The sequence below is a fragment of the Heterodontus francisci genome, chromosome 6, assembly GCF_036365525.1.
Source record: "Heterodontus francisci isolate sHetFra1 chromosome 6, sHetFra1.hap1, whole genome shotgun sequence".
In the NCBI taxonomy this organism is placed as follows: Eukaryota; Metazoa; Chordata; class Chondrichthyes; order Heterodontiformes; family Heterodontidae; genus Heterodontus; species Heterodontus francisci.
In genome coordinates this window covers 132,293,814-132,318,311 of record NC_090376.1, presented here as the reverse complement: position 1 = coordinate 132,318,311, position 24,498 = coordinate 132,293,814, and the positions used below count along the sequence as shown (strand labels likewise).

At 40.7% G+C, this 24,498-nt stretch overlaps 1 protein-coding gene across 12 annotated transcripts in view; it reads left to right on the top strand.

Annotated features, from left to right (window-relative positions):
* The window catches only part of mycbp2 (MYC binding protein 2), a 243,061-nt gene that overhangs the window by 111,835 nt on the left and 106,728 nt on the right, over positions 1–24,498 (top strand). For all 12 annotated transcript variants that reach the window (XM_068034341.1, XM_068034347.1, XM_068034350.1 and 9 more), the window contains 13 exons: positions 1,018–1,143; positions 1,272–1,399; positions 2,292–2,383; positions 5,635–5,769; positions 6,233–6,316; positions 6,455–6,551; positions 9,645–9,837; positions 10,915–11,189; positions 16,694–16,915; positions 17,866–18,057; positions 18,865–19,071; positions 19,172–19,303; positions 19,558–19,736. In XM_068034341.1, coding sequence (XP_067890442.1) covers positions 1,018–1,143; positions 1,272–1,399; positions 2,292–2,383; positions 5,635–5,769; positions 6,233–6,316; positions 6,455–6,551; positions 9,645–9,837; positions 10,915–11,189; positions 16,694–16,915; positions 17,866–18,057; positions 18,865–19,071; positions 19,172–19,303; positions 19,558–19,736 — 2,062 coding nt within the window. The remainder of the gene's footprint in view (positions 1–1,017; positions 1,144–1,271; positions 1,400–2,291; positions 2,384–5,634; positions 5,770–6,232; positions 6,317–6,454; positions 6,552–9,644; positions 9,838–10,914; positions 11,190–16,693; positions 16,916–17,865; positions 18,058–18,864; positions 19,072–19,171; positions 19,304–19,557; positions 19,737–24,498) is intronic.

Genomic DNA, 24,498 nt, shown 5'->3' with positions numbered 1-24,498 from the left:
ATCATGTTGGACCCTGAGCTTCCTACCCATATTGGGTTCCCTGTCAAGAGTACTGCTTTTCTTCAAATCATGAATGTTTATGCCTCTAACCTGCTCTTACAGCTGCCGAAATACTAATCTATACTTTCATCATCTTGAGGATTAACTTCTTAACCCTCTCCTCACCAGCCACAGACTTGCAATTTATTCAAAACTTGATCCGTGTCCTATGTAGTCCTGTACATCCATCATCTTTCATTCCCAATAAGCTTCACTGCTCCCTTTGCCCAGTGAAGTAAACTTCAGGATCCTTAAATTCTCATATTTAAATCCTTCGTGCCCTGCTCCACCGAGTCATCTCCATGCGTATGTCCTCAAAACCGCGTTTCGCTACTGTGGCACCGAGTTACCTGTTCCAAGTAAAGTTGACCCTCTGATATAATAAAATAAATAACCGTTCATGGTTGCTGCATACATATAGGTGCCACAGTATTTTTTGCAGTGCATTGGTGAGTTGCCACCTTTTATCTATCTTTATAGTGATTTATGTACTCAGTGTATACTCAGAGTTTGTAGTTAATGGACCCTGCTGCTTGCCAAAGTGTGTTTAGGGTTTTTAACTTACACAGTAATAGATCTCATATCATTTGGTGTACTGTGATAACTACTAACTTTTCATGAAATCGTGGCCCCTTTTAATTTTCATGACAGATTTGAGTAATGCTGCAGTTGCTTATATTGCACTTAGTATTTTTGATCTCTAGTTTTCTTTTCACGTTCATTGTGAAATTTGGCCCTTAACATCGATATGTGAGTATTCAGCTTCTGTAAAGTCCCACAGCTTATGATTATGTAGTTTAGGATTGTTGAGAATAAATGTATTCTAATTGTTCATTTTCTGTGGAGAAAGTGAAAATATAGTAGAACTGTAATTATGTATCATCTGGACTTAAACGCCTTAGTCCAATACTGTCAGTGGAAGCAAAGTGTGAAGCTTTTGGATTTTCCTGAATAATCCTTTTCAAATATTTGAAACAGGTTGTTTGGATACATTGGCTGTTATGCAGGATCTGAAAATGGGAGTCACTAATACAGAGGAGGAGATACAAGCAGTTACTAAAGTATATTCCAAAGAAGACTATAGTGTGGTTAATAGATTTGAAAGTAGGTTTTTATATATATATATATATACACAAATATATGTATAAAATTAAATTTACTTTATTTCATCAAATTGTTTGTTTCTGAGAAGCAACTTGTGCTAACTGTTTGTATCTGCAATTAATGTTAAGGCCATGGAGGTGGATGGGGCTATTCTGCTCATTCTGTGGAAGCCATTCGTTTTTGTGCAGACACAGACATATTACTTGGAGGTCTTGGTCTGTTTGGTGGGAGAGGTGAATACACAGCAAAAATAAAGGTGAGTAAAGCAAATAATAAAACTTGTATGTATAACAGGCACAAGCCAGGAGTGTGATGGAATACTCGCCACTTGCCCGGATGAGTGCAGCTCTAACGACACTCAAGAAGCTCAACATGATCCAGAATAAAGCAGCCCACTTGATCACCTCCTCCACCGCTGGCGCACAGTGGCTGTAGTGTGTACTGATACAAGATGCACTGCAGCAACTTGCCAAGGCTTCTTCGACAACACTTGCCAAACCTGCAACTTCTACCATCTAGAACAACAAGGGCAGCAGGCGGCATCACCTGCAAGTTCCCTTCCAAGTCGCACACCATCCTGACTTGGAACTATATCGCCATTCTTTTAGTGTCGTTGGGTCAAAATCCTAGAACTACCTCCCTCATAGCGCTGTGGGTGTACCTACACTACATGGATTGCAGCTGTTCCAGAAGGTGGCTCACCACCACCTTCTCGAGGGCAATGAGGGATAGGCAATAAATCCTGGCCTTGCCAGCAATGCTCACATCTGTGAACAAAAAAATCATATTAAATGCAATTCAAGTATGTTCCATTCTTGCTTTGTGTCAGGAGCAGGTAGACCTACATTCCCATTGAAAAGATAGTAATTACACAAATTTGGTTCGAATGCTGGATTCGTTCAAGTACAGCTTGTAGAACAGCAGAAGGTATCTGTTTTGATGCGCCTGGGCAATTTGGATTTTGTTCGGTTATCTAAAGAAGTGAAAGAAAACTGGGTCTGATTATTGTTTGTTCAAGCATACCACTTAATGGTTGAACACAGAAGCAGTAATAATGGTACGGTACCTTGTTTTTTTTTTTGAGGAATGAAACAGGCTAAACTGAAAATATCAAGTATGCTTTGAAGCTGTTTTTTTTCTTAAAATAGCTGTTTGAGCTGGGACCTGATGGAGGAGATCATGAAATTGATGGTGACCTGCTGGCAGAAACTGATGTCCTGGCATATGACTGTGCTGCAAGGTACATGTGTAAACTACACGTGAACTTTTCATTCATCAAACTACTTCGATAACTGGTGACTTGATTACCTTGAATTATTTGAAATAACATTTGTGGCTAGTTACTAGTTCATGTATTGATATCAAAACTGAGTTCATGACAAGGGGTCACATGTACTAACCCATTGTAAAACTGATGCAATCTTAACACATTTTCTAACGCCTTACTATTCCATTTTTGCTTACACTAGTACCCAAATTACATAGAAGTACAAGAAACAAACAGTTTGGCCCAAATAGTTGCATTAATCTGAATTGAACATTAGTTCTAATCCCATCTGTCTGCTCTGTTCCCACATCCTGATATTCCCGCTTACTTCAACCACCTAAGTATTGACACAGTCTCTGCTTCAACCATGAATTCCACTGCCTCAAATCTATGTAAAAGAAAAAAAATTCTCCTCTATATCCTAAATCTCTTGCATTTAATGTTGAATCTATGTCTCTAGACCCCTCAATTCCTGGAAACTGTCTGTTTCTATCAGCTTTGCCCAATCCCTTCATAACAAACACCTCTTCCAAATCATCCTTTAATCTCCTCAGTTCTGTTTGCTTATACTGGGCAGCATCCTAGTGAATCTGTATTCTGTATTGCTTCTGCACGTTTTCCTGTAGTGTGAAGCCCAAAACTGCACATAATACTCCATTGTGGTCTTACTGAGGTTTTATATAAATTCGCCATTACATCTTGACTGTGTTCTGTACCTTTTGTCATAAAACCTAGTATTCCTTTAGCATCTTTATGACCTCATTTACCTGAAGTATTGTTTTTAATGTCTTCAGAGCCAGAATCCCCAAGTCCTAGTGCTCTTTCACATTATGTAATATTCCACATTCAACATATTTCAATTTTTTAAACCAAAATGTACTATTCATTGGCACATAATTCAATTTTTTGTCGATTCTGCCTTTTGTTAATATCCTCGAATAGCCTCCTTTTGGTTTCCACATAATGAACTGTGCCTCCTATTTAGTATATTCTGCAGATTTAGACACCACTCCCTTTTTAGTCCTGAATCCAAATCATTGATGTACACCGTGAACAGAGGCCACACTGAATATAATTTGTATGGGATTGGGCACTGCTAGTAATATCAGATGCATTTTGTACTGCTCTTTCACAAATTTCAGTTGACCAAAAGCTCTGCAGCACCCCTGGAACTGTTCTCACTAAGCTCAAGCATCTCCTTGTGTCCCAGCCAAGTGATCTTCAGATACGATCATACGGATTAGGAGCAGGGGTAGGCCACTCGACCCCACGAGCCTGCTCCGCCATTCAATAAGTTCATGGCTGAACTGATTACTCCACATTTCTACCTACCCCTGATAACCTTCCACCCCCTTGCTTATCAAGAACAAAGTGATTCCTGACAACGCAGCTGGCCGCTGACAACATCACACTGCGCCAAGCTGCGCAAACGGGCTCCTGCTCTCTGTGTGCGCGTGGCGTTCCATCTTGCCAGGACTGGTTGGCGCACGCTCTTTAAAAATGGCCAGCCATGTTCAGTCTGAAAGCATGACCTCAAGCTGGTCACTTGCCATTTTGCCATTTCAATACCGCACTCTACTCTCATGCCCACATTTCTGTCTTTGGCCTGCTCCAGTGTTCCAGCGAACATCAACGCAAGCTTGAGGAGCAGGATCTGATCTTTTGATTAGGCACTCTACAGCCTTGCGGACTGAACATTGAGTTCAATAACTTCAGAGCATGACTGGCCTTTTTTTATATTTTTATTTTTATTATAATTTTTAACCATGTGCCTGTTTTTCATGTAGGCAGAGCTGCTCATTATTCTGCTATTAACACTCTGGACTAATGCTTTGTCTTTCACCACAAGCATTAACACTCTTTGCCGTTGTCCCAGGACAGCTTTGTTATTTATCTCTCCTGCCCTCTGCCCTTTCACGCACCTTCCCTTTTGTTCTCTTCTCCACCAACCCCCACCCCAAAACGAATTCTTTTCTAACCTTTGCCAGTTCTGATGAAAGGTCACAGACCTGAAACGTTATTTCTGCTTCTCTCTCCACAGATGCTGCCTGACTTGCTGAGTACTTCCAGCACTTTCTGTTTATTTACAGAATGGTGTTAGACTGCAGCTTTTTTTAGTTTGAGCAGAGAAAGATTTCTATATATCTATATTTTATTATTTATATATCTATATGTTGTGTTGAGATTATTAATTTCTTAATGTTAGTTTAATCATTTAAACTTAAAATTAGATTTGAAGTCGGGTTGCTCAAATATAGCGCAGCAACGTGCAAAATCCCATGAGGCATAGGATAATTTTGGTAGCTAAAAATAAACAATGATTTCTCTCTTTATCTTGATAAGGCTAGTGAAGATGCTTTGAATCATGGAATGTTGCAACTTGCTTATAAAAGTTTCTAAAATTCAGAAACTGGAAAATCTATAACAATGGCAGAAAAGATCTAGAAACATATCAGCTACCTCTTTTCCTGTTTGTAAAGCACTCCAATATTTTACATTGAGTACTATAAAAAAATCAATTGAAATATTTGGTGATAATGGATTAAGAATAAGTTGTGTCTCGAGTGTTTAGTGACAATACAACAATATTACTGATTTGGTTGAACTAAACAAAATGCTTGTATACTTTGTTTTAGTTAAGTTAATAACTTATTTTCTATGTAAATCTTCCCTTTTAGTATTTACCAGCTCTGTCATGCACTTGTGATATGTTTTTCAAACTGTAGTTTTTAGAATACAAAAGTTTGATGATGTGCTCAAAACTCAATCTAAACATATTGAAAAGTCTTGAATTTCATGGAATTTCCTGTCCAGTTTTTTCACCATAATAAATGTGTCCCCTTTAATAATTCAAGCACCTGATGAAAACTTGCTGTACTGTAATTACAGCTTCTTGCCAGTAATGGCACTAAAGCACTGCATCTCAGTTCCTCAGTCTGTATGGCAGAGAAATTCTTGCTATAGCCAGTTCTTGTTCTTTCCTTCCCAAATTGTTACTTAATTATGAATATAAAATCAAAAATTTTAAGTAAAGAAGGAATAGATGACTTTAAAATGGAGACTGAGTTGTAGCTGTGCATCATTATCCATTTATCACCTCCCTGCTGACTCTGCTTAACCTGAAAGTTAGACCTGTCTTGTGCGTTTTGACATAGATCAACTAGTTTAATAAAGTAATGTGTTTTATACTGAGTTCTGTACACACAACTTTTTGTATTTTTCAGAGAGAAATATGCTATGATGTTTGATGAGCCTGTAATGTTGCAGGCTGGTTGGTGGTATGTGGCTTGGGCTCGAGTTTCAGGGCCCAGTAGTGACTGTGGCTCCCATGGCCAGGCCTCTATCACCACTGATGATGGGTAAGATTTTTTTTCCCGATTTCTATTTGTTGGTAAATGTTTTCGCTTCTCGTGAGATATTTCAGTGCATTTTACGTTCATTCTGCATATGGAACTCTCACAGGTTCAGTAAATCATGTCAGAATCAGAGTAAGACTCCTACTCCACCCAAGTGTACTTCAACTCAAACCTTAGAACGCCTCTGAATATTTCCATTTTCCACATCAGCCATCTTTGGCTATTTAGTATGAGGTAGTGCTATGGGCCAGTTTCCAAATGACAGTAAGATTGAGACTACCCAAATTGGGTTCAAGTGAAGCATACCTTCAGCAGGGAGAAGAGACTTGCATCCTATTTAGGCTGAATCTGAATTTGGGTCACAAAGATGAAAGAATAAGTTTAGAATAGTTTTTAATGTATATGTTGCCAAAGTAGCAAACCAAAGCTGAAGACAGTGTTTTAAATATACATATTCCTGTTTCAGAGTTGTTTTCCAGTTTAAAAGCTCTAAGAAGTCTAACAATGGGACAGATGTGAATGCAGGCCAAATACCACAGTTGTTGTACAGGTTGGTTATTACCAAGTCATTTTTAAAATCATAAATGACCTGTTGATTGACGCATATCCTTTTTAATTTTTTAGTTATAATTTGGCTAATTGATTTGCTAGAATTAGATTGAGTTGAATTTGATTATCTTGGATGCAGGTTACCATCGAATGATGGAAACTCTGGAAAAGGAAAGCAGCAACCCAGTGAACCGGTACATATTTTGAGACGATCTTTTGCAAGGACTGTCTCAGTGGTGAGTGAACAAATTTGAATAAAAGCTTTTAGTTCATTATGCAGAACAATGGTTTAGTACATCAATGAATTCAGATACCTATCTATGAGGAATTACTTAGTCATACAATTACAGATTAATACAGTTTCAAACTGTAATTTTGTTTTTGGAGTGGTTCAAGCAGTTCCTTGCAGATAGCTAATCAAAATTAAATTCTTCCAGAACTATTTGGCTGAAATTGATAGAATAAACATAGTTTTTAATTTGAAATTGTGCAAGTTCAGGAGGGCAAGTATTTCAAAAACAAGATGACACTGCATTCATTCAACCCGCAAGTAACGAGCAAGGCCAGTATCCAGATGTGGAAGAACTGGGATAGCGTTGCTTTAGGAATTTGGTGACCCAAATTCTGACCACCACCCGGCTACTCCCTTCCCCTGTTGTGTTCAATAAAATAGTGTGCCATTGATCTTTTCCAGTAACTGACTTCCATGACATTTGGCTGCCATGTGAGAACATAAGGGAGGGGGGGATCAAATGCTCTAAATCTGAAATGAAATACACAGGAAATCCATAAACATCTGGAAAACGAGAAGATGGATTGAACTTTTGCATGTGGACCCACTGTTTGAAATGGAAGCTGAAGATAAGCTGGTATTTTTTAAGGATTGAAAAAAATCAAAGGAATGGAGAACCATATGACCCTGAGCAAGTTAAATCTAGAGTCCTTAAATTCTGAAATAAAAACAAGAAATGCTGGAATCACTCAGCAGGTCTGGCAGCATCTGTGGAAAGAGAAGCAGAGTTAACGTTTCGGGTCAGTGACCCTTCTTCGGAACTGACAAATATAAGAAAAGACACAGATTATAAGCAAGTGAGGTGGGGGTGGGGCAAGAGATAACAAAGGAGAAGGTGCAGATTGGACCAGGCCACATAGCTGACCAAAAGGTCACGGAGCAAAGGCAAACAATATGTTAATGGTGTGTTGAAAGACAGATCAGGTGTAAATACACTGAATATTGAACAGTAGCAAGTGCAAACCTGAAAAAAACAGTGGGTAAGCAAACTGAACAAACTAAGATGAAATGAAATAAATGCAAAAAAAGATTGTAAAAAATGTAAAAAAAGAATGTAGAAAAAAGGAAGAAAAAAATAACTAAAAATGAAAGTAAAATGGGGGGCTGTCATGCTCTGAAATTATTGAACTCAATGTTCAGTCCGGCAGGCTGTAGTGTGCCTAATCGGTAGATGAGATGCTGTTCCTCGAGCTTGCGTTGATGTTCACTGGAACACTGCAGCAATCCCAGGACAGAGATGTGAGCATGAGAGCAGGGGGGAGTGTTGAAATGGCAAGCAACCGGAAGCTCAGGGTCCCGCAAGCAGGACCCTGAGCTTCCGGTTGTTTGCCATTTCAACACCCGCAAGCAGGACCCTGAGCTTCCGGTTGCTTGCCATTTCAACACCTCTGCTCAGTCCGCAAGCAGGACCCTGAGATTCCGGTTGCTTGCCATTTCAGCACTCCCCCCTGCTCTCATCTCTGTCTTGGGATTGCTGCAGTGTTCCAGTGAACATCAACGCAAGCTCGAGGAACAGCATCTCATCCACCGATTAGGCACACTACAGCCTGCCGGACTGAACATTGAGTTCAATAATTTCAGAGCATGACAGCCCCCCATTTTACTTTCATTTTTAGTTATTTTTTTCTTCCTTTTTTCTACATTCTTTTTTACATTTTTTACAATCTTTTTTTGCATTTATTTCATTTCATCTTAGTTTGTTCAGTTTGCTTACCCACTGTTTTTTTCAGGTTTGCACTTGCTGTTTAATATTCAGTGTATTTACACCTAATCTGTACTAATGCTTTGTCTTTCAACACACCATTAACATATTGTTTGCCTTTGCTCCGTGACCTTTTGGTCAGCTATTCTGTGACCTTGTCCTATCTACACCTTCTCCTTTGTTATCTCTTGCCCCACCCCCACCTCACTTGCTTATAATCTGTGACTTTTCTTATATTTGTCAGTTCCGAAGAAGGGTCACTGACCCGAAACGTTAACTCTGCTTCTCTTTCCACAGATACTGCCAGACCTGCTGAGTGATTCCAGCATTTCTTGTTTTTATCTCAGATTTCCAGCATCCGCAGTATTTTGCTTTTATTTCCTTAAATTCTGAACTGAGTTTAGATTTCCTGACACTCAAGATGATTAGGAACATTGGAAATAGGAGCAGGAGTAGACCATTTGGCCCCTGGAGCCCAATTCGCCATTCAACTAGATCATAGCTGATTTTTTTTTTTAACCTGTATCATTTTCCCACACCATCCCCATATCCCTTGATGCCTTTAATATCTAGAAATCTATCGATCTCTGCCTTGAACGTACTCAATTACTGAGCCTCCACCTTCTGGGGTAGAGAATTCCAAAGAATCATCACCCTCTGAGTGAAGAAATTCCTCCTCATCTCAGTCCTAAATGGCCTACCCCTTATTCTGAGACTGTGTCCCTCTTTACTTGCCCTCAAATTTGTATGGCCTATGAACTGCTAGTGGTGGACTCACTTTGCCTTCTGTGTCACATAAGGGAGATTTCAAGCCTCCCTGCTCTTTTTACATTAAGTTTCTTTCTCCCTATTTTTGCTGGAAATCATAGCGCCTATCCTTTCAGCATATCTACAAAACTAAAGAGGAACATATTTTAATGTTTTCAGCAGCATGTTTAAGAGCTACTCCAGTTCGGGTGGGATAAATGAGGAGTGCAACTTTCAAATCGATTTACTGTGATGAGGCATATTTTGAAGCAGAGTTAACAGTGAATGTTTGTTCTATATAATCTCCAACAAAGACATGGAGATTTCTGTTGCAACAAAGTTCTTGTAGGATTCTTACCTAAAGGGAGGTTGGCTAGAAAATGCTTCATTTTCTGTCCCATTAATTTTATCATTTGTATGTTTAATTGGGCATTCACTTGAAAAATAAAATGCTGGAGACGAAAGTGTTAAGAGTGTTGTGAATTCATTGTAAAAAGAAAATTTGAACTTGGTTCTGCATAGGTGTACATGTAAAAATACACTTGCAAGACACTACCTTTTTATTAAATCTATCAATTCTAAATATAGGAATGTTTTGAGTCATTGCTGAGCATTCTACAGTGGAGTTGGACAACACTGGTTTTGGGAGTGGAGGAGCTGCAGGGCTTAAAAGGCTTTCAATACACAGCCACACTGCTGGACTTGGAACGACTAAAATTTGTTGGTACTTGTTGCCTGCGACTACTACGTGTCTACATCTGCGAGATATACCCTATATCAGGTACTGTCGGCCAACCAAATAATAAACGCGATATTTATAACTTTCCCATAAGATGTCAATTGTATTAAAAATTTATTGATCAGGATGTAGTTTTTACTACTTCCGATGGATCTCAGAACAGCAGATGTACAGTGAAGTTGTTTCATTTGATCAGCATTAATCCAAAGAGTACATTTCATCAGTCCATTTGAGGATCATGTTTGTATATAGCAATTGGCTGTGCTTAAACAAAAAGTATTAGATGGTTCAATAATTCTGATAGGTGATATGACTCAACTAATTAAAATTGCCAAAGCCATGGTTCCAGGATCTAATTGATTCCCCTAACTTGGTTCTAAGATGTGATTGGTTAAAGTGGTAGTTTGACCGACTCAAAGCATTTATTAATATGTTGGTAGATGTATATACTCTTTGGAAAAAGTGGTCTTTTTTAAAAAAATAACCCTTGCTATTAAGATTTGATATTTTGACTAGGAATTTCTGCTTCTGCATTTGACACTCCATAATTTTCTTCCTTCAAGAGAATGGGTGAAAGGTTGCAATCTGGCCACCTTTCCTTTACTATATTTTAAAGAAAAGGCATTTTAACCTTGATTTTGAGCATTTGTTTTCATCAGTTTTACCTATTTCTTTCACTGCTATCTCCTTTCATTTTCTCCCACTTTTATACAGCAACTCCTTTGCTTCATTCTCAAGTCAAATTGGTTCCAAATACTTTTGTTGTTGGGGCAGTATCTGCATTCAGCAGTTAACTGAATAATTGGTGGGGTAGGGATGAGAGTGAAAGGTGCTAGTACTGGCAGTTCTTCATACAAAGCTTTGGCTCTGCTGCTTTATTATAGTTACAACAAATTTCAAGTAATGAGTTGATCAGGCTGGCTACAGAATGTTTAAAAAAAATTGTGCTTCCAAACTGAGCGGAAACTAGTAATAGTTTGGATCACTGATGTAGAAGTTTGCATACATTTAAGCGTGCATTTAACATTCTCCAGTTCAGTAACATCCACCGTGACCATTTTGATTTGATGGCAGATATATTTGGGATATGTTGATTTTGCTTTTTATTTTGCCTTCCAGTTGGTGCTAAAGCAGTGGTGGAGGAAACCAGCAAACTGGCAGAATGTGTGGGAAAGACCCGATCTCTCCTGAGAAAGATCTTATCAGAAGAAATTGACCATTGTATGCTGAGGCTTGACAATGACCCTCATGGCTACCATTCACAACCCAAAACTCTACTAGAAGCAGTGCTTCAGGAATGCCACAACACATTTACAGCCTGTTTTCATTCTTTTTATCCTACCCCTGGATTGCAGTGGGCTTGTCTTTGTGACCTGCTTAATTGCCTAGATCAGGTAAATTGAAGAGAAAAAACTTAAGTATTTTGCTGATGTTTTAGTAGAAGCTTAATTCTTTCTGGCTTTTATTCTATTTGAATTTGATACTTTTTTTATTCTTCGGGGGATGTGGGTGTCACTGGCAGGCCAGCATTTATTGCCCGTCCCTAATTGCCCTTGAGAAGTTGGTGATGAGCTGCCTTCTTGAACTGCTGCAGTCTTTGGGATGTAGGTAGACTAACAGTACTGTTAGGAAGGGAGTTCCAGGATTTTGCACCAGCGACAGTGAAGCAACAGCAATATAGTTCTAATTCAGGATGGTGTATGGCTTGGAGGGGAACTTTCAGGTGGTGGTGTTCCCAAGCATCAGCTGCCCTTGTCCTTCTAGGTGCTACAGTTCTCAGGTTTGGAAGGTACTGTCTAAGGAGCCTTGGTGCGTTGCTACAGTGCATCTTGTAGATGGTACAGACTGCTGCCACTATACGTCGGTGGTGGGAGTGAATGTTGAAGGTGGTGGATGGGGTGCCAATCAAGCGGGCTGCTTTGTCCTGGATGGTGTCGAGCTTCTTGAGTGTTGTTGGGGCTGCACCCATCCAGGCAAGTGGAGAGCACACTCCTGACTAGTGCCTTGTAGATGGTGGACAGGCACTGGGGAGAGAGGAGGTCAGTTATTTGTCACAGGAGTCCCAGCTCTGACCTGCTCTTGTAGCCACGGTACTTATTTGGCTACTCCAGTTAAGTTTCTGGTCAATGGTGAACCCCAAGATGTTGTTAGTGCAGGATTCAGCGATGGTAATGCCATTGAATGTCAAGGGGAGATGGTTAGATTCTCTCTTATTTGAGATGGTCATTGCCTGGCACTTGTGCAGCACCAATGTTACTAGTCACTTATCAGCTCAAGCCTGGACTTGTCCAGGTCTTGCTGCATATCAACACGGGCTGCTTCAGTATTTGAGTCGTCGCGAATAGTGCTGAATATTGTGCAATCATCAACGCACATCCCCACTTCTGACCATATGATGGAGGGAAAGTCATTGATGAAGCAGTTGATGATGGTTGGGTTTAGGACACTACCCTGAGGAACCCGTGCAGTGATGTCTTGAGACTGAGATGATTGACCTCCAACAACTACAACCATCTTCCTGTGTGCTACGTATGACTCCAACCAACGGAGAGTTTTCCCCCTGATTCCCATTGACTCTAGTTTTGCTAGGGCTCCTTGATGCCATACTTGGTCAAATGCTGCCTTGATGTCAAGGGCAATCATTCTCACCTAACCTCTGGAGTTCAGCTCTTGTGTCCATGTTTGGACCAAGGCTGTAATGAGATCAGGAGCTGAGTGGCCCTGGCAGAACCTAAATTGAGCGCAGGGAGCAGGTTATTGCTGAGCAATATTAATAGCACTGCCGATGACCCGTTCCATCAGGTATACTTTTACTGGAATAAAATCTGATGATTCTGTTATACTAAAATCGAAATTTGGTGAGTCTCTTTTAATGGAGACTTATTGACCTTCATTGTATTTTTGTGTGTGTGTGTGTTCACAAATTCTAGTTTGGTTATAAATCTTTGTCACCTAATGCTGTAGTTTTGCATTGAAGTAAAGTAATTTTGCACATCCACCAGTGGCAGCATAACCCTTGGAATTGGGTGCTTATCTCTGGAATGCACTGAAGCTAAATGGTCTAAGATAGCCAGTTATAGGGGATCTTTTATTGTTTGTGCTTGACATCATATGGAGTACAACTCTAGTCCAACAGATTGAAAAAGACACCGTCTGATCTCCTGGGCATTCTGTAAGCATAAAATTGAGTCTTCAGTGTTATGAGAAAGTAGGTGCTCCCACTTGCAACACAAAATAAAATCTACCTGCTATAGAATAGAGCTCTTCACATGTAAGGCAGAGTGCAATTTGCAGCCCACAGTACAGCTTACTCCACATTGTACAGCAACTGTCTCAGTGGTAATGTGGCACAAGTGGAGTCGACTAAATAGAAATCTACAGGTGAAGAGAAAACCTTTTCATCTCATGGTAGATTTTTCACCAGTTTTTGAAAATGTGGCAGCTTAAGTTTTGGTCAGTGCTTCTGATGCAGCCCTCAACTTTGCTGCCTTAAGTCCAAAGATCGCAGAGTTGAAAGTTTTTGACAGGCAACTGGTTTAGTCATTCATTGCTAGATCTGGCTAGGCCATATTGAGCACTACCAGGCCCTGCTGTCCTGTGCCGCACCTCTTTTCCTGGCTCATCCTGCAGATGAAAGATAATCTCGGGCTTTTTTCCAACACCAGCCATCTCCATAAACCTGCCTTCCCTGCTCCCTGCACCCTCACCTACAGCAAGTGCGAGCAGCTCCTGAACATCATTGACCCCGAATGGTTTTGCTGCACAACCACTTTCCCCTTGCCTGCCAAACCATGCTTTCCCTAAATATTAACACTGGACCTGCTTTTTCCTCTAGTTTCTCTCCTATCTCCCCTCATGCCCTTTCCAAGCCCATTTTGTCCATGAGACCCACATCTTGCTTTCTCAACTCTATTCCCACTAGATTGCTGACCGCCCAGTTTTGCTTCCTGGACCCCATGCTACTTAACATTTTAAGCGACTCCTATTCCCACATACTTTTTTCCCCTCTTGCAGAGCTGCCATCATCAGCCTCCTCCTCAAAACTCTCCTTTGAACCCTCTGTCCCTGCAAACTACTGCCCCATTTCCAACCTTCATTTCCTCTCAAGCCCTTGAATGTGTTGTCGCCCCCCAAATGCATGTCCGTCTTTCCCTCAACTTCATGTTTGAAACTTTCCAATGAGGTTTCCACCCTGTCAGCACTGATTTGCCCTAATCAAGTCACAAATTACCTTCACTATGACCATGGTGCACTATCCATCTTCGTCCTTTGATTTTTCTGGAGCCTTTGATACAGTCAGTCACCCAGTCCTTCTCCATTGACCCCTCCTCCGTTGTCCAGCTGAGTGGGATTGCTCTTGGCTGGCGGGAATGCTCTTACCTGTCCAATCATAGCCAGATAATCATCTCCTTCTCCCCACACTGTTCTGTTTGGAGAGTCTTTGAGATTCTACCCTTGACCTTGTTGTATTCCTTATCTACCTGCTTTCCTTCAGTGACATTTGAAGACATGACATCAGGTTCCACATGTACGCTGCCAAAACCCAGCTCTACTTCTCCAGCATCTCTTAACCTTTCCATTGTCTATGTTGTCAGCCTACTTATCTGACATCTAGTTGTGAATGAGCTGCAGTTTCTTGCAATTAAATATTGGGATGACTAAAATGTTTGTCTTCTCCACCCCCATCCCCATACATTCCTTCCTCTTGCCACCAATTCCAGTCCTCTCAGTCCAATATTTTGGACTGAACCAGACTGTTTTCAACCTCAATGTCCCATTTGACGTTGAGCAGTGTTTCTGACCCCTCATCCTCTATTAAAAAGACCACCTACTTCCACCTTTGTAACATTGCCCTTCTCTGCCCCTGCCTTCGCACATTTGCTGCCAAAGCCCTTTTTTCATTTGAAAATTCAACTATTCTAATGTTGTCCTGGTTGACTTTCCACACTTCATGAACTTGAGCTGGTCCAAACTTCTGTTGCCCATATCCCATCCTGCATCAATTTCCACTCGCCCAACATTCCTGTTCTCTACATTGGCTCCAGGTCTGCCAATGCCTCAGATTTAAAATTCTCATCCGTGTGTTTGGATCCCTTGATGGTCTTGCCTCTTTCTATCTCTGTAGCTTCTTCCAGCCCTGCAACTGATTCTCTAACGCTGACCTGTTAGTCATCCCCACTTCCTTTGCAACACTTGCCAACTGTGCCTTTAGCATTCTCTGCCCTAAGCTGTGGAATTCCCTCCCTACACCTCTATCTCTTTACCCCACACTCCTCCTTTAAGACCCTCTTTAAAACCTACCTCTTTAAAATCTACCACTTTGACCAAGCTTTTAGTCACCCCTCCTAGTGTTTCCTTCTTTGGCTGTGTCAATTTTTGTTTAATTATGCTTATGTGAAGTGTATTGGGACCTTTTCCTGCATTAAAAATGCTACATAAGGCTGTTATCTAAGTCATAAATAACATCCTATGTGACTGTCACAAGGGTAAATTATCCCTAACTTTGGCCCCCCTCCTATTTCTCATGCACATGCTGCCCCTCGACGACATCAGCCAAAAGCACAGCACTAATTTTCATGTATGCTGATGACACCCAGCTCCACCTCACCACCACCTACTTCTCTTGACTCCTCCACTGTTGCTAAATTATCAGACTGCTTATCTGACATCCAGTATTGGATGAGCAGAAATTTGTTCCAATTAAATGTTAGGAAGACCGAAGTCCTTGTTTTCAGATCCTGTTCCAAACTCTGCTCCTCCACTACCGACTCCATAACTCTCCTTGGCAACTGTCCAGAACTAGATCAATTTGTTTGCAATTTTGGTGTCATATTTGACCCAGAGATCAGCTTCGGACCATATATTCGTGCCATCACTGAGACAGCCTATTTCCACCTCCGTAACAGTGCCTGACTTTGCCCCGTCTTAGCTCATCTCCTGCTGAAACCTTCATTCATGCATTTGTTACCTCTCGACTTGACTATTCCAACAAATTCCTGGCTGGTCTCCCACATTGTACCTTCCGTAAACTTGAGGCCATTCAAAGCTCTGCTGCCCAAGACCTTACTTGCACCAAGTCCTGTTCACCTATCATCCCTGTGCTCGCCGACTTTCATTGGCTCCCAGTCAAGCAAAGTCTTGATTTTAAATTCTCGTCCTTGTTTTCATATCCCTCCATGGCCTTGCTCCTGCCTATCTCTGTAACTTCTTCTAGCCTGACAACCCTCCCAGATATCTGCACTCGTCTACTTCTGGCCTCTTGGGCATCCCCAATGCTAAGGGCTCTACCATTGGTGGCCATGCCTTCAGCTGCCTAGGCCCTAAACTCTGGAATACCCTCCCTATACACTCTCTTGCTTTCCTCCTTTAAGACACTCCTTAAAATTGACCTCATTGACCAAGCTTTTTATCTTCTGACCTAATATCTCCTTCGGTGGCTTGGTGTCATATTTTGTTTTATAATGCTCCTATGAAGCGCTTTGGGAAGTTTTATTACGTTAAAGACATATAAATGTAAGTTGTATAAATATGAACTATTTAAGAGGTTTGTGCTATCACTGTATTGGGTTCATGCTTTTATAGTATATTTTGAATGAGATAGTGGGAAAGTTTGGTTTCGCTCACATGTCTTGCATTGTGTGTTTTTTTTGTTGCTATGCACAAATTGTATAGAGTAGAGGATACCACTGGGCTCATTTTCTGATACTTAAGCCAGTATCATCATCATTGAGGTGATTTCTGCCTGACTATCAATGGTGACATTTTTAGTAATCTAGTGGGCAGTTGGATTATCAAAATTGATCTTAAATAAAATATCTGTAGCCTTGTCTTTTTTAGTCAGACAAATTCATGTAATTTTCTTATTTTTTTATAATTGGCAATTAATCTGTTTTCTCAGGACATACAGGAAGCTAACTTCAAGACATCAAGTAGTCGGTTACTTGCAGCAGTTATGTCTGCACTGTGCCACTCTTCAGTCAAGCTGACTACAATCCTTCCCATTGCCTACGATGGTGAGGTGCTGCTTCGGTCCTTGGTGAAGCAGAGTAGCACAGAGAATGAATCGGCCATGGTTCACAGATTTGCTCTATTAGTAGCTCATATGGAGAAACTTAGTCAGGTGAGAAAGGCAAACACAAGTTTTTGTGTCTCTTATTTCAGGGTTCCCCTTTTGATTAAGAATCAGAAACTGCACAAGCCAGTTGAGCAGGACTAGGTTAATGCATAATTACATCTCCCTCCATGTACATCAACAAAAGTGTTACTGCAAAAGTGCTATAGATCATATTTTCTACCTCTTGATACTCTAACTATTGAAAAAATAGATTGAAAAAATAGCTCACATTGGTTGTCCATTTGGATGAATAATGTGAAATTATGAAACTTAATTTACTGCCTCATCACTCATGTAACAACTGCAGAAGTTGCTGGCCAAAATCTGAGTTTGAAATGTCAATCAGATTCAGAGGCCCAACCAAAGATTTTCCAAAAATTTAAATTTTTTGGCACTTTTTAAAAATATAGTTCTGTATGGTATGGCTGAAATCTTGGAGGGTTAATGTACTGTACTCTCCAAATATCGCAGTTAACATAATGTACTGAGACTTAGAGTATTTTGTTAAAAGCTTTTTTTTAGTTTTAGAGATACAGCACTGAAACAGGCCCTTCGGCCCACCGAGTCTGTGCCGACCATCAACCACCCATATTATACTAATCCTGCACTAATTCCATATTCCTACCACATCCCCACCTGTCCCTATATTGCCCTACCACCTACCTATACTAGGGGCAATTTATAATGGCCAATTACCTATCAACCAGCAAGTCTTTGGCATGTGGGAGGAAACCGGAGCACCCGGAGGAAACCCACGCAGACAAAGGGAGAACTTGCAAACTCCACACAGGCAGTACCCAGAATTGAACCCGGGTTGCTGGAGCTGTGAGGCTGCGGTACTAACCACTGCGCCACTGTGCCGCCCCAAAGGAGCTTGACTAAATAGTAAAAATGGAAATGAACTAAAATCAGATATTCTTGGACAGGCAATAAAATCTTGATATCTTTTCCCCTAGATTGAAGAAAACATTACAAGTATGACCAGTTTTCGGGAAGTGCTAGAAAAAATGTTGGTCATTGTCGTGCTTCCGGTTCGAAAGAGTCTCAGAAGAGAGGTAGAACTCTTCTCCCCTCTCCTAGTGTCCAATACTTGTGGTCTCCTTGCCAGTATCGTAAGTGAACTCACTGCGTCAGCACTGGGATCTGAGGTAAGGGTCCAAATCTGAGCTAACCTGTTTGGAGCATGTTTTTTTTTAACTAAACTATTTTTAAAGTTTATTATACAGTTTATAAATTTTGTGCAGTTGTGCCTGAAAATAACTCTTTTTGTGAGTAACATAGTAACGCACTGTTCTGCTCAGTGTTAGCTGTGCCTCAGTTGGTAACAGTCTGGTCTCTGAGTCAAAAGGTTATGAGTTCAAGTCCTATTTCTGGACTTGAGTATAAAAATTAAAGCTGACATCCAGTGCAGTGCTACAGTGGAGGTGCCATCTTTCGGGTGAGACATTAAACCAAGTTAAGTCAACATGTGCACATATAAAGATGCCAATAAGGTAGCCGCTGTCATCAAACACATTGCACATAATGCTGTAATTAAAAAAATAAATGAAGAATTAATGAAATGTTACAAGATATGCTTTTAAGAAATCCACATTTGGAAAAAAAAATTAGACCTGTACCATACATTGCTGAAGATGCAAGTCAATGATGGCAGATGGACAATGAATCAAAAAGTGAGGAGGAAAATTGTCTAGCAAGCTAGGTCCTGATTACTCTTCATGACCTTGGAATGCATTATTCTTGTATTTAGTCTTGTATTTAGTTTTTATGCTTAATGTTACATCAAAAGGGTGAAGAGACACTGATCCAAAGCTGTTTTTGGGATGAGGCAGTCATTTTTCAGTGTTTAGTGATCCATAGCCAGCTTCTGTACTGTAAATACTGTGTAACACTATGTAAGACTATGGTATTTGGTTACAGACTAGCCTCTTTGAACATCTTGGTTTCTTTCACAGGTTGATGGACTGAGTTCCCTCCATTCTGTCAAAGCCACACCAAACCGGTTTGCTAAAACCAGTCAAGGTCGAAGCTGGAACACTGGTAATGGGTCACCAGATGCAATCTGCTTCTCTGTAGACAAACCTGGGGTAGTTGTGGTAGGGTACCATGTATATGGAGGAGGTGGCATTCATGAATATGAGCTGGAAGTGTTGGTTGATGATGTAAGTTTATTAGTTTTGTTTTTACCTTGAAATAGTCTTTTTGAGTAAGTATTCTGAGGAATCCAGTGATCCTTGATTCTAATTGAATATTTTTTGACAGAGTGAGCACACTGGTGATTCAGCACATTCTCACAGGTGGACTTCCTTAGAACTAGTAAAAGGGACTTACAGCACGGATGATTCCTCCAGTGACACAGCAGAAATAAGATTGGATAAAGCTGTTCCTTTAAAGGTAGGAAGCAATGTTTGAGCAGATAGTCTTTACTCCGAAAAGGTTAAGGTAACGCATTTAGTTTTTGTAGCAAATTGATTGTATGGACCAGTAACTTAGAGCCATTGCAACAAATGCAGGTTTAGGTGAAATGATTTTCTTACAAATTTCTAGCATTACGAGAAATGGTTTTCCTGCAAATTTCTATCATTAATATATTTAGTTCCTTTTTTTTGTATTCTGTGTAATGCCTACTAAATATATTGCATTTCCAGGAAAATGTAAAATATGCAGTACGTCTAAGGAACTATGGCAGTCGCACCGCAAATGGAGATGGAGGGCTGACTACGATTCAATGTCCAGATGGTGTAACCTTCACTTTTAGTACTTGTAGCCTCAGCAGTAATGGAACGAATCAGACTCGAGGTCAAATCCCTCAGGTACTTTATTACAGGTAAGAATGCACATTATTAGGATTTCTTAGTCAGGTGATGAAATAACTCCGTACCTTTTGTGTTTATGAAACTATTACTAAAGCGATTCCAACTGACAATAAATACTTGTAGCTATTGCTTATACATGATATTTTGTGGTATTCTAGTCCAGTTCTATTTTAACTTTAGATGCAGCAAAACATGAAAAAGCCTGTCCAAGAATGACTAACAGACACTGCAGTTTGTTAGATAATTCATCTTGTCGATTTTCTTTAAAATCACATTTTATATGGAGCAGTCTTGTGTTTCCTCTAGCAGCTGGGTGAGAACTTGTCCTGCCTTGTCTAAGTAACCAAGCTAGAAGATTAGTTAAGATTAGGATTGAAACTCAAGACTTTTTGATTGGGAAGCTTAACTCTTCTGTTCAGTGCCCTAATGTGTATCTAATATATTTTTTAAAAACTACAGGCATTTTGCTGCATGAGGAAGGAATTTCTTCAGTTGGTCGTTTGGGACAGTTTGCTTACAGATAATAAATGTCAGTTATACTGAACTAGGAACAATGTTGTTGTGAGTCCATCCTAATTGAGTACTGGATTGTCTGTCCAAACATTTTGTTGAAGACCCTAAGATAAACATGTAAGGGAGGAAACCATCAGTCTCAATAAATTGGATCCAAACCAGGCAGTAGATGGAAATGGCCAGTGTACTAATTTGCTGCACTACCTATTCCCTCCAGTTAAATATAATAGTTGAACTACAAAGTCATTAAATCATCCAAAATAAAAACAAGAGGAGGAAATACAGAACAGGCTAGTTAGTATCTGTAAAGAGAAAAGGTTTAAATATGTACCCTTCATCAGACTGAAGTCTGAGTTGAACATTTTCGTAATGTTGGAAAAATAGAAAGTCGGGAAAGAGAACTAACAGACTAATCAGAGTGAGTTAACATCTTAAATAGCCTACACTCTGCTGAATAGAAAATAGTTACAAAAGATCGTTAGTAAGGTACTGCAGACATGTAGAAAGGGCAAAAGAATATGAAAATATTGGAGAGGAAAGTGAAAGGATACAAGAGAGACCAGTGTACAAATATAAGAAAGAAAGGGGGATACCTGTGTATGCAGAATATCTGCAATTAAAATAGAAAATGCATGCATAATATTGTTGATCTGCCAGTTATAGGGGGAGGAAAAACAATGGGTTCACACCAAATACCTGGATCGCTGCCCATGCAGAGCCCTGACAAAGAATCTTTGCGTTGAATGTCAATCTGGCCTCTCCTACCCCTAGACCCTTCCCACATCTCAGACACACTGCTATGAAGAAAATGGAGGGTATAGTTAAGATCTGAAGTTACTGTTGCCAGTATTCAGAACAGAGGTCTGTGTAGTGTCCAGCAGAAAATTGAACTACTACTCCTGAAGCTTGTATTGAGTTTTATTAGAAAATGTAGGAGATCAAAGGTAAAGGTCAAAGTGGGAAACAGTAATGAAGCAAAGAAGTGAGCCACAGACAGGACAGGATGACATATCAGGACAGAACAGAAGCATTCCTTCAGTATTTCTCATGTTTTTATTAGGCATGGACCTCTTCAGTACCTTTACACTACCACTATTTGCACATTCTTTTGTCCTTTATATCTGCAGCAACTCACTTACCTTTTTCTATCAGCCTGTTTTCCAATGAGAAAGTTGCTTAACACAGACTTCTCTTTGTATCCACTGGTTCTTCCCCCATTCCTCACCCACCTTCTAACCTTACTAAATAAAATGCATGTTGATCTCTTAGCTGCCTGCCGGATGATGCTCCCTCCCTCTCTCCCTTCCCCAACCCACCCCGCCCCACCCACCCTGGTTGCTTGCATTTGCAGTTTTTGATTTTGTTAAATCCCCAAGCTGTATCATAACGATGGATAAAAAATGGATAATCTCAACCAATAATAAAGCCCTAAAATTAAACTGCTGCCTGTTCCAATTTTTAAAAAGGTTTTCTGCTGTAATGAACCTTTTACCCTGATCTAACTTGCATCGTAACAAAGCTAATGCTCTCTTAGGTTTCCAGTTTTATCCCTGATCTGTACTTAGTTAGCTGGTCTCAGCTAGGTAAAAGCAAGGATACAATAATTGGCCTTTTCATCCCTGGGTTAGTAAGATAAATAATTACCAGGTGTCTCCTGGTCTTGATCTCTATCCAATTTTGGTAAAGTGGCTTGTATGTGGAACCCAGATGAGGTTGAGAAGTTTTAACTTCATCTAACTAAAAATGGACTTTTGCATATCTGAATATTTAAGTTCAAATCTGCAGTCTAGTTTAATTACATTTTATTATTGTGCTCATAAGCACAGGAAGGGTAGGGAGGGGTCGCTGGAGGAGAGGAATCCCTTTGTTCAGTTCCACCCCTGAAGATGTTGACTCCTAGTTTTGGATATGGTTCCATAAATACAAGGCAGTCTCGACCCAGTGACTAGCATTTGTGAGTGCTAATCATGAGTGATGGCAGGCTATTGGCCCGTAGAAACCTGAGAACGAAGCACTACAACAGGAATTGGGAGAAGAGTTGGTAGGTAGCTAAAGACCTAGAAGAGTTTTCAAGGTGATTAAGCTAAAGAATTGCAGAGAGCATGAAGTTGCAGACTCTTGCACCAGTGGTGGAATGGAGGAAGGAGGTAGGAACACCGAGCAGCCCTGACTGGAGAGCAGATGAGAGCGATAGAATGAAAAAAGCTGCGGCAGTAAAGGTAGAGTAACTTGCGCTGTGGATAAAGGGGAGCCCGTTGACATACTGTACTTGGATTTCCAGAAGACATTTGACGGTACCACATGAAAGGTTATTGCGCATGGTGTCGGGTGGGGGGGGGGGGAGTGCATATTAGCATGGATAGAAGATTGGCTGGCTGGCAGAAAACACAGTATGCATAAATGGGTCCTTTTATGAGTGGCAGGATGTGACGAGTGGAGTCCTGCAGGGGTCTGTGCTGGGGCCATAACTTTTTACAATTTAGATCAATGACGTAGATGAGGGGAGCGGTGGCATGGTAGCTAAATGTGCAGATGACACAAAGATAGGAAGGAAAGTATGTTGTGAAGAGGATATAAGGAGGTTACAGATTGATAGGTTGAGTGAGTGGGCAAAAATCTGGCAGATGGAATATAATGTGGGAAAACGCGAAGTTGTTCACTTTGGTGGGAAAAATATAAAAGCAGACTATGACTTAAATAGAGAATGATTGCAGAATTCAGAGGTGCAGAGGGATCTCAGTGTTCTAGTGCATGAGTCACAAAAGGTTAGTATGCAGGTACAGCAAGTAATAAAGAAGGCTAATGGAATGTTATCCTTTATTACGAGAGCTCACCACCACCTTCTCGAGGGCAATTATGGATGGGCAATAAATGCTGACCTGGCCAGCGACCCCCACATCCCATGAATGAATAAAAAAAAAGGAATTGAAAGTAAAAGTAAGGATGTTATGCTTCAGTTATATAGGGCATTGATGATACACACCTTGTGCAGTTTTGGTCTCCTTATTTAAGGAAGGATGTAAATGCATTGGAGGCGGTTCGGAGGAGATTTACTAGATTGATACCTAGAATGAGATGGTTGTCTTATTAGGAAAGGTTGGACAGACTGGGCTTGTTTTCACTGCAGTTTCGAAGAGTGAGGGGAGACTTGATTGAAGTTTATAAGATCCTGAATGGTCTTGACGAGGTGGATGTGGAAAGGATGGTTCCGCTTATGGGTGAGTCCAGAACTAGGGGGCACGGTTTTAAAATTAGGGGTCGCCCTTTTAGGACCGAGATGAGGAGAAATTTTCTCTGAGGGTTGTGCGACTTTGGAGCTCACTGCCTCAGAAGGGGGGGGGGCGGTTACTGAATATATTTAAGGCGGAGGTAGATAGATTCTTGTTAAGCAAGGGAATCGAAGGTTATCGGAGGTCGAATGGAGTGTGGAATTTGAAATACGAACAGATCAGCCATGATCTTATTGAATGGCGGAGCAGGCTCCTAATTAGTATGTTCATATGAGTGGGGCCATGGTGTGATTTATGGATGAGCATTTTTAACTTAATGCATTGGGAAAAGGGTGGGCCAAAACCGGGCAACGAGATGATTGAGTGTACAGGTTAGGATACAGACAGTAGAATTCTAGATGGTTGATGTTTTTGGAAGGCGCTGCTTGGGTGTTGATTGTGGGGATATTTGGATAAATTGGAATATGGAGGTGACAAAGGGGTGGTTGAGAGTTTCAGGAGTTATGGACTGGGGTACGGATGGTAGTGGGCAAAGTCTGTGGTATAAATGGGCACTCTTGGTTTTGTAGGGTCCAAAGTTCAGCTGAGGATTGAACAAGACGGACTGCATTGTTTGGCCCTGAGAAAGCAACTAGGGGGTAGAGGGCCAGGGTTTGAAGTTTATGGTACTTTGCTCTTATTATTTAGTTGGTGAAAGTTCTGGCTGATCTACAGAAAGGCAGTGGGATAGTACAACAATTGTGGAGACCTTTTTAATGACATCCATACATGTGCATTTACAGTTGGAGTGTGGCTGATTAGCAATTAGGAGTGGGAACATTAGCAGTTTTTTCCTCCTCCCTACCGCAGCAGTGCTGTCGCCAATTTTAGCATGTTGTCCCGGGATTCAGATCAGCCAGCCCACTGGGGATCAGACCTGAGACCACCTAGCCTGGGTGGCTCTCGAGGTAAACTCATAAAGCCACTGTGCAGACCAAATATATTTGCTGTTGTAGTGTTGACAAAAAGCACTTTTCCAGGATGTATCTTT